Raw genomic sequence first — 10955 nt, 5'->3', positions numbered from 1 at the left:
AGGTTTGTATATATTACATCAGTTATGAAAATCCATCTCGTCATGAAATAACATTTTTTGAAAATGATATACATTTAGTGATCAAATGAAACAAATACAGAATAAAGAAGACAAATTACATCGAAATTCCAATCACATACTACGACGGAATAGATTCATCAAGTCTAGACACGTATATCTAAATATTGACTTCCTGATAAAGAAAAAGTAAATCCATTTATTCCTTGTTGTTTTCCATTCTATACTGTTACAAAGAGTACACAGGGGATGCCAATATAAGTCGTATTGTAGGATGTTTATATATCAGTAGATAACATAGGGTGAAATAAGTTGTATATCGGAGACCATACACTTGTTTTAAATTACTGCAGCTGGTCGTTCCATAATCATATAAAGTCGTTTGCAAACCATAGACCATCTCCATTTCTTCCGTCGTTAATATGGAAGTGTCTAGAAGTAGAATAACAGTAATTGATATTTAACTGTTGATAATTGCGTTATGACATCTTCGTCTGTTGTTTTACTGCTCACATCATGATGCTAGTCAACACGATTATAACTGACTGCAACCGTTTATTAGATGTCACTACCTGAAAAGGACTATTTTGTACCTAAAACAGAGAGAAATAGAAAATCTAACGAACCTTAAACCATTACTGAACTGATTGTTTTCTGGATAATTATTATAAATGTCGATACGTTTTGGCGGATTGACTTTTAGACTTTTATCATCTAAATGTTTTACTTATTTCGCTGCTCTTAAATTGTACTGTCAATATTTCATTTACAAGGCACTGTACTATACACTGTATCCAAAATGTAATTAATTATTTAAAATATTTTCCAATTCATCAATTAATCTGGTTTATATCACTGACTGAGGTCGAATTTCTATATAACGTTATTCCATATATCTTTGATTAGGGTTTTAGTAAAATATTCTGACGTTAAAAGATATAGATACGCATAAAATGTATATTTGGACAAGTCATGAACTATATGGAATGCACAAGGATTTATATCGCATATAATTGTTGTAGAAAGCTACAAAACAAAAGCCTCTTTCTATGCAACATATTTTATGTAGCCAAAAATGCACCATAGGTTTTGCAACATTATTTCATCTTGTTAAGAAACACAACTTCCTTATATCTCCAAGATTGCTCAAACATTTTCATGCCAAATCAATATAGAATTGTTTACAGACGCATTTGTTACACGATAAATTTATATAAATTGACAGGGTGTGACAGGTTTTGTTGCCTTGTTTCCGAAAACATGTGTCCTAAACTGAAAAAACACGTTGTCGTTGTAAAATATTCTCCTTGCAGACAATACACAAATGACAAAAATAAATAAACACAATCTTTTTTTTGTGATTTATGGTTGAATTATTAAATGCAATATACATACAAACCTTTTTTCTTAAATGATATCATTTTGATTTAAACATGAAATTCGCAACAATTATCGCATAGTTTATACTAGTAATATATCTAAATGCTCACGTTGTTTTATCTGTTAAAGAACAATGTACACGTGCACTTTGGTTTCGTAAGCATTATTGTTGAACAAAATTTTAAAAAAGAAGATTTTTTTTATCATTTTCTAGTTTAATATCAATGGCGACCAGCTCTGTCAAAATAAGCTCAGTCAACCCGTTTTCGGAATTAAAATTGACGTGTTAACGTTATAATGATGACACGAACAAGTCATCTAATTAAAAACGAATGTTAAAGTATTCGTGATTTGATATTTTAACAATTCTAAAATACGAATGCTAAAATATATTTTATATTGGATAATACAATTGAATTGACATACATATTAGAATTATTCTTTAAGTTAACCTGCTGAATTAGTTTGTTTCTGATATATTTATCGACATATTTTATTATCATATACATTCGAAGAACATATTACTTTTTTAAAAAGCAAAATTTATTCTACATTTGAGAATCATCATTCGATTTTACTACCAATCATTTTATTAAAAATAATCGTTTGATCGTGCAAAATTGTTTTTGCCAATCTTACAGTATATAAACAACACACACAATAAAAGTAAAAAAGAATGTAAAACTACAAAAATACAAATCGATCAATTTTAAAATTTAAATAATATAAATACCTTATCCCTCTGAGAGTGATTATATATAATATATATCTACGAGATAAAAGCAAAATTAATAGTAGTGCGGGCTGAAGTATATATTCATTCCCTGCGGGCTCCATTGTACGCGATCAATTTTTGAGCCATAGAGGAGCAGCAACCTGTTTCGGTATATGGAGGAGCACGTGATCTGTAAACCGTTCATGATTGGTTAATTGACCTTTTCGAAAACTTAGCTAAACACCGTTTTCAGGTGCGTTACGAATTTAGCTCTGGGGAAGTACACCTAATTATATACGTAACACAGTTATATGTATACTGCTACGATATCTCTATTTTTCTATCATTATTTAACCGTTTTAGGTTGAAAAACTTGATGCGTTTCGAAATTATCAATGTTCTTTTTAATATCTTTCTAAAAAATTTCAAAAAATAATTGATAGTACTGAAAATCTATAAAATCAAAACATTCGTAGTGGCATCTGCAATAATAAATAGAGATCTTTTCTGCGGAAACTTGTGTGTTTACTTTAATTTTTGCACGGAATTATTCACTCAATGGTATTTAAATAATGAAATAAAAAATAATTGTTTTTTTTATTTGAGCAATTTTGTACTGCGAGTATCTTAGCGACTAAAGAAATACCTATCTAGGAAATTACAATTATAGATACATGTATAATGATCATTCTTTTATTAACTTTATGCAGACAACAGATGAAGTAAAATTATCGAATCTTATAACAGCTATATCTACTAAATTTCAAATTTAAAAAAAGCCATGCCGCCTTATTCGAAAATACTTTAAGTACTATGTCTTACCTTAACATGGTAACATCCATTTGTACACAATTTTTTACCTATAACACACTTTTTCATGCCATCTTTAGCTGTAACTTTGCTGTCTATGTTTAGAATTGAAAACACACTTTCACCTTTTTTCGTGCTGTTTTTTTATAATGACCGAACTACGCAAATCATGAATACTCCGCGAAAGGAAATATATTTCGTAAGTTCTTACTTTTGTCGAACTAAAAGCGTAACTTTGATTTGTCTTAAACGTACCGATTATTAGACAAAGTAGCGAAATGAAAATAATATAGTTTAAATTGAGATTGTGTGACTATTTAATGAAAGCACATCTTTTTTATTTGCCAACGTAATTGGTACATTTATATATAAGGTCGCTTATGTCATTGATTTTGCACTTACTATAAGAAATATTTGTTGTTTGTTGTTGTATAGGGTACTTTGGTATATTACTCATTTTATCCATTAAATAAGTCACTGCTCGGTGACAATATACAATAACAATAGCGACGACAGAAAACTAAATTACATACATATCTAAGGACGCTGCTCTCAACTTGACAAGATGATCGACCGGAAAGTGTCAAGACAGATTCGTATTAAATATTGAAATTGAAAAAAATAATTGTATGGAAGATTTGTATTGTTTTCTTTTCGCCTTATTTTTAAGGAAAATAACAGTTTCATTTTCATTCCAAAGTACGTAGGTGTTTTCCACTGTTAAATCAGAAAAATTGACCTCAATAGAGAAACTCATTCAATAAGCACTATTTTTTGCATTAAAACAAAATGTATTTTTCAAAATCAATGTTTAAATCCTTACAAGAATGTGTCTGCATTGCATTAATATCAAAGAGTCCTTAGAGACCCCGTATGCTGTAATTTATTGTCACTTTATGCACAAGGATTGCTTTAACGTTAACTCTTGCTTGTATCACTGGGCTTATTAAAACTTTAAAAAAAAACTATTCAAAGATGTTGATGAAGAGTTATTTGTTGCATGAAGTATTATGAATATTTGAATTTTTGTAAAATACTAGAACACATCCAGAAAACGTCCAGGCTTTAATTGTATAAAATGTGGTGTTTATTGTTGATGTCTTGCAGAAATTGCTATGTATATTCAATACATTAATTCACTTTTATCAGATTGTCTATGATCCTAATAAATTACACCATAATGTTAATTCAAAAGTCAAAGAACATTCGCATTACTGTTGTTTTGTTTACATACTTTTAGAATTATTGACATTAAAAGCGAAACAAACTTTTTATTTTAGAATTAGTTATTGGATTATATTTTGATAATATAGCTTCCTTTGAAATAAGATTGTTTATATTATAATATAGATTTAGTTTACATAAAGTTTGACAGCAAAAAACCAGGACATTTCTTTTCTTTTAATTGTGTTTTATGATTGTAAGTACAAACGGATATAAGGTAATTTCAAATATAAGATCATATTCTAAATCTTAATGTAAAATTAAATTTTGTTTTAAGCACGATCTATGGACAGAAAGTATGGGTTTTTGTCTAGAAAAAAACTATGGCCTCTTTTTTACCATACATATTGGTAAGACCAGGGACATGATACCTGTGCTGTCTTTTAATATATTTTTCTTAAATAGAAATATATCTCGGGCTGTAAGACTATTCAATTAATTTGTTTTTGCTGAGAAGAAATATTTCGTCTTTTTCGATTCCGGAAGAGATATATCAAGTTCACTATCGTGTATTTTATGTAATATTTATGTTGTCTTGTTTGATACAAAAATTGTTTACGATTATCTGGTTTTAATAAAAAAAAATACATAGTATATCAAGTAACTAACAACTTTAAATAATCCTGGTCAATTGGATTGTCAAATAATCGCACTTATTTTTTATTATCTTGGAATATTGTTTACTTGTATTCTAGTTGTTTATTTTATGGTAAGGGGCCGTTGCTAAACACTTTTTTTAAATATATTATATGCATGTTTTACACTTGGAAATATTTGTAAAAAAAATTAAAGTAAACGTAAATGCTGATTTAGTACCAAATTTATGGTTATATTTAACAGTTAGCAAATTGTATGCGTTTATCTATGGTATGTATAATATGTAAGGCATCAGCCTTTCAAAGCTATGTGCCGTCACTGGTTCTGCATGTTCTGTGCACGGCAGGTGGTGAGGTGTTATAACCTGAGTAACATCTCCTGCCTACCGCTAGCTCCATGCTTCCGCTGCTACATAGTTGGCAGACCACTTTCCTACAAGTGGAAATAGAAGCGGAAGCAAATTTTTAAACCCTCCTAGACTGAGGGTCAAATAAAATTTTAAAAAAAGTTTTCTTTCTGATTGGCTTTACGACGTTTCCATGGAGACGAACCGGAAAAATATTGGTTGACAAAGACGTAGGTGCGACAGGACTCTGCTCAGGATTAAAACCCCGCAAAACCGATGTTTAGGACTCTGCTCAGGGGCCTTTGGTTGACAAAAAAAATGGTAAGTGTGACAGGACTCTGCTCAGGCAACAATAAACCCTGAACAATTACAAAAGATTATAACAGAATCAGAGATTATACAAAATGATTTATCACAGATGTGCTTGTAAATAAATAAAAATCATTGAATGTATGTACAATAATTAAACAATTAATATTATACAAAAATAATTGATTGGTTATTTACAAAAATCATTAACAAAATCAAATGTATGTACAATAATTAAACAATTAAATCAAAACAAAGAAAAATAGTTCGTGTGTATGTACAAAATTATAACGGAATCAAATATGTATTTTTACTCTATAATATTCATTTTTTTATAGGACTTTATTTTTATAAGTTTTAATATAAAAATGAATGGTTGGTGTCTATTGTGATGTTAAAGAAAGCATACCGTGCTTACTTAAGCATTTGAACATGTTCCATATTTTTTCTCTGATTGCATTTTCGTTTAGAGAATACCACTTTTCCTTATTTATCTCTCTTCTTGCATTTCGAACAGTATAAATTAAAGGTTTAGATGACTTTTCTTTTGCTAGAAGAATTAAAGCCCTGAATCATTAAAGAACTCCTGGTTCTCATCTGGCGTCCATCTCCGCCTTCCAGCAGATGATGTTCAGCTGCTGTTTCCTATCCCAGGTAAGGGTGATGCTTCTCATCTGGCGTCCATCTCCGCCTTCCAGCAGATGATGTTCAGCTGCTGTTTCCTATCCCAGGTAAGGGTGATGCATACAGGGGTGAGGTTAGATCGGGATCTACTTTAAGCACCCACTGTGCTGTTCTGTTATCCTATAGCTGTCCGGGAGAATGGGGAGGGGAAGTTTCCTCTAGTATTTTGTTTCCTTCTTGTCCTTGTTCGGGAGCGTGTACCTCCGCCTTTACCTGTATTGTATTTCTGGCCCCGTGTATGTTGTTTCCTTCTTGTCCTTGTTCGGTGGCGTGTACCTCCGCCTTTACCTGTATTGAATTTCTGGCCTCGTGTATGTTGTTTCCTTCTTGTCCTTGTTCGGTGGCGTGTACCTCCGCCTGTACCTGTATTGTCTTTCTGGCCTCGTGTATCACCTAGTAAAATGTAATTTAAAGTAGTTTCACTTATAATGTCTTCTATAAAACGAGGAGATTAAGGTCAACAAAGGAGCAACCGAACAAAGGCACCGCAATTTATAAATAGAAACCAAAATAAAAAAAAAATGTAAATATGTTATCCGACAAGAAATAAATATGGATTTGATTTTATTTGATTACTTTTGCAGCCTCGTCCGGCCCATGTACCATTTTGTAATATTTCTGGTGTGTGTTCAAAGCGTGTCGGAGTTGTTTCGCCATTTGGCGCGAAAGCAACGGCGAGATTGTCGCCATTTTTGTGGCTAGGCGTTTCCTGTTGAGAGTGGCATTGAACGGACCATACGTCTTACGCATTTCGCAAATTGCCCAGGTCATATTGAGCTCGTAGTTGACACGGCTACTTGACATCTGATTGCCATTTGGTAGACAAAAAAGGTATTTGGAATTATATATCGAATGTCTCAACTGTTTGATTGCCCGAAAGGCTGCATCTTTGCATGCAAGGTAGAATATTCCTGTAATAGAACAGAAAAAAAAAGTTTATTAATGTAGGCCAAAGGCCCTTTACATATGTAACATCCTATTAATACTTGCAAACTAGATTGAATTGCATGTACACATACGAGATATTGCAAAACTACAATACAATTTTAATGAAAGTTATCAAGACATTATTTTTGTAAAGAAGTCTGTTTTGTGATGATGAACTGGTATTACCCAGTATGTAGTTCTGTCTTTCAACTTTACTTCTTCCGCCATGTCCACCTCGGTCAAACTTATATTTTGAATGACGGAGGGCCTTGGCCCTCCGTCGATAATAAGAGTAGAGATAAGGAACCGGGCTCTTAGTTGAATGTTGCTCTGTCTTTGCCCTGTCCTGTTTTTGTTTGGGGTCCGCCTGGGCTCCTTGCCATTGGTTCTTGTTGCTGGGTCATATGGGGGTTGCGTTCATTGAACGCCGCCTTTCCTTGTTGATCTTGTTTATCAAATTGTATGGCGTAGGGTGTGTAGACAAATTGGAAATCGCCTCTTTGACTTCAGGCTTTTCATGGAAGTCTTCAAGGTTAAGTAGCGCTTTGACCCGCTTCATCTCATTTGAATACAAATAATTCGCCCGAACCTTCTTCTCCCTGTTCAACACGCTCATTATTCCGGGGAGTTGGTTGAAGAGCCATGTCTGTTGCTTGATGCGTCATCAGCCATCTGACCACCATGATATTTGCGAACAATTTCAAGACGCATAGATTCGCGAATATCGTCGAGGAGGCGAGTCCTACAACATGAAAAATACGTAAAGTGAAGCAGTGATGCTTGCTTGATTCATTCACAATCGAGCTTAAATCAAATAGTATTAGAAACTAACCCCAACCCTTGTATGTATGTATGGTTGTATGTATGTATGGTTGTATGTAACAATGACCAGAAGCAGTGCCGTTAAAGGCCTGTTAGAGTAAGTCCCTTGAAGTGTTGGCTGTTTGGAAGCCTCTCCTAACACTAACGACACGCAGGACTAAACGGAAAATTACAGGAACTCTCACGACAAGAGGGACTAAATCTACAACTATAGGGACTTAACCGACAAAAAAGACTGTAACGACTATGTATGTATGTATGTATGCATCTATGTATGTACGTATGTATATACGTATGTATGTATGTATGTATGTATGTATGTATGTATGCATGCATGCATGCATGCATGTATGCATGTATACATGCATCTATGTATGTACGTATGTATGTATGCATAAATGCATGTAATGCAGGAGCAATGTCGTGAAAGGCCTGTTAGGGTAAGTCCTTGGAAGTGTTTGCTGTTTGGAATCGTCTCGTAACCCTAACGACAAGAGGGACTTACCCGACAAACAAAGGACTGTAACGACAATAAGGGACTACAGAAGAACCCCAAACAAAGTCTTGTGCTATTAGTATATATATGTACAAAATATAACCTACCTCTGTTGCGAAGGTCAAGGTTTAGGGCTGGTTCTACATCTGACAACTCTTGAAGAACTTGTCCTCGAAGAAGTGGTAGTTGACGATCTGAAATTTATGCAATATGATGTATTTATGTTTTATTCTCTACAGTGTGTATAATGGTATCCTCTCTCCCTGTCTCCAGTGTGTATTATTATATCCTCTTTCTCTTCAATTTGTATATTATACCATCATTCACACCAGTCTGGACTATAGCGGCAAAAAAGGACTATAACTCTAGTCCTGTTATGGCAAGACCTTGAAAGTGTTGGCTGTAAGGAAGCACTCATAACTCTTAACTGCAAGAGGGACTAAACCGACATGACAGGGACTCTCACGAGAAGAGGGACTTAACCGACAGTTTCAGGGACTTCACCGATAAATTAAGGACTCTAACGACTATCAGGGACTTCGGTACGGACGCTAACGACAATCGGGGACTAACGCAACAATTTCAGTGACTATACTGACAGAAAAAGTCTGTAAGGACTATATATGTATGTATGCATGTATGCATGCATGTATGTATGTATGTATATATGTATTTATGTTTGTATGTATGTCTGTATGTATGTAAATATGTATGCATGTATGTATGTATGTATATATGTATGTATGCTGCATGCATGTATGTATGTATGTATGTATGTATTTGCTCTCCAGTATGTATTATTAAACCAACATTCTAACCAGTGTGTATTATAATAATGTCATTATCTCCAGTGTCTATTATAGACGAATGTATATTTACACGCACAATACATTAAATTAAATTTGAACCTACCATGATCTTGAATGTGATTGTCGTGTGGGTGATGTGAGTGACCATCTGTCTCTCCTGGAACGGAGGAACTTGAACGGGAAGATCTCCTGGAACGGGAGGATCTCCTGGAACGGGAGGGTGACCTGGAAGATATAGAATGTTGTTATTAATTTCTTATTCTCCTGCAATTAGTAATTTTATTATTTAAAAAGTCTACCCTAATACTGACTAGATTTTTAATTTTTATTTTAATTTTTCTACTGAAATTTTTATTATATTAACTTCTGAGATAGTAATGAATGTACGTATGTTTGTATGTATGTATGCATGTATGTATGCATGTATGTAACGCTGCCCATGAGCAATGTTGTAAAAGGCCTGTTAGGGTAAGTCCTTGGAAGTGTTTGCTGTTTGGAAGCGTCTCATAACCCTAACGACAAGAGGGACTTACCCGACAAACAAAGGACTGTAACGACAATAAGGGATTTTAGTAGAAACCCGAACAAAGTCTTATGTAATTAGTATAAATATGTGCAAAATATAACCTACCTTTGTTGTGAGTGTCCACTGTTAGGGCTGCTACCTTTTCAGACAGTTGAAGAACTCGAAGATCTGAAATTTATGCATTTTGATGTATTTATTATGTATTTTACCATTATTTTCACCAGTCTGGACTTGAGCCGTTATGTATGTATGTATGTATATATGTATGTATTATTATGCCATCCTTGTAACCAGTGTGCATTATTATTATAATTTCATCACTCCAGTGTCTATTATTGCTGTTGAAATTACGACGATTGTACATTATATTAAATATGAACCTACCTGGATCTTGAATGTTGCCCTCGTAAGGTTGACCTGGACCGGTCTGGCCGCATTCTTCTTTCTCTCCTGGATCTGTTGGAACGGGAGAATCTCCTGGAACGGGCGGATCTCCTGGAACGGGAAGATGACCTGGAAGATGTAAAATGTTGTTATTATTTAAGTTCTTATTCTACTTTGAAATATTTAATTAATTTTATTTTGAAAAAAGGCTAATCTTATACACACTTTAGATATTTAATTTAATTTTTTTTTTTTAATGAAATTTTTATTACGATAATTTCTGAGATAGTAATGAATGTATTCTTTATTTTCAATGCTCAAGAGTAAATTTGAACTGAAACCTACCTTAAACTTGACGAATCAAGTCGTTTCTGTTGATCCGCAACTCTCCTTTTTTCCGCGCTCGACGGATACGGGTCTCTAAACTCTTGTCTCTCTAAAATAGAGAAAAACAGAATCCCTAAAGAAATTCTAACACAACAAAATTGAAAATGTTGCAGGCTCGGTTTGATTGAGCCTGTTCATGGACGGTACTGGAAAGTGCAAGTTACCGTCCACGCCCCCTAGCACCGGCTTAAGCAGAATTCAACATAACAGAGAAATACAGAATCCCTAAGGAAAGCCCAACACGACAGAATTGAAAATGTTGCAGGCTCGGTTTTATTGAGCCTGTTCATGGACGGTACTGAAAAATGCAAGTTACCGTCCACGCCCCCTAGCACCGGCTTAAGCAGAATTCAACATTTAAACACTAAAATGGTGAAATTTTGAAACATCCGCAGATGTGTTCATACGGCGGTTTTCATGGAACCTTCAATGTGACACAGTAGTGTCATTCCATGAAAAGCGGCGTATGGTCCCCAAGTAAAAGAATGCGTTTGCCCTAAACGTGAAAACAATGGGCGGAA

At 33.9% G+C, this 10955-nt stretch overlaps 1 protein-coding gene and 1 long non-coding RNA gene across 2 annotated transcripts; both read right to left on the bottom strand.

The window, feature by feature from the left end:
• Positions 1–6090: 6090 nt before the first annotated feature.
• LOC132724626 (uncharacterized) lies at positions 6091–9303 on the bottom strand. The gene is made up of 5 exons (XM_060709567.1): positions 9241–9303; positions 8436–8522; positions 7197–7752; positions 6660–6994; positions 6091–6476 (listed from the first exon to the last, which is right to left on the bottom strand). Exons 4-5 carry the CDS (start codon positions 6885–6887, stop codon positions 6204–6206), a joined length of 501 nt encoding a protein of 166 aa, XP_060565550.1. The 5' UTR covers positions 6888–6994; positions 7197–7752; positions 8436–8522; positions 9241–9303; the 3' UTR covers positions 6091–6203.
• Positions 9304–9308: 5 nt separating this feature from the next.
• LOC132724620 (uncharacterized) lies at positions 9309–10631 on the bottom strand. The gene is made up of 4 exons (XR_009624936.1): positions 10393–10631; positions 10048–10176; positions 9769–9831; positions 9309–9362 (listed from the first exon to the last, which is right to left on the bottom strand). It is a non-coding gene; the product is annotated as an uncharacterized LOC132724620 (long non-coding RNA).
• Positions 10632–10955: the final 324 nt, after the last annotated feature.

This window comes from Ruditapes philippinarum, unplaced genomic scaffold, assembly GCF_026571515.1.
Source record: "Ruditapes philippinarum isolate M1 unplaced genomic scaffold, ASM2657151v2 ctg4008_1_1_1_1, whole genome shotgun sequence".
Lineage (NCBI taxonomy): Eukaryota > Metazoa > Mollusca > Bivalvia > Venerida > Veneridae > Ruditapes > Ruditapes philippinarum.
The sequence above is the reverse complement of the archived record's forward strand: the minus strand, read 5'-3'. Positions and strand labels throughout refer to the sequence as shown.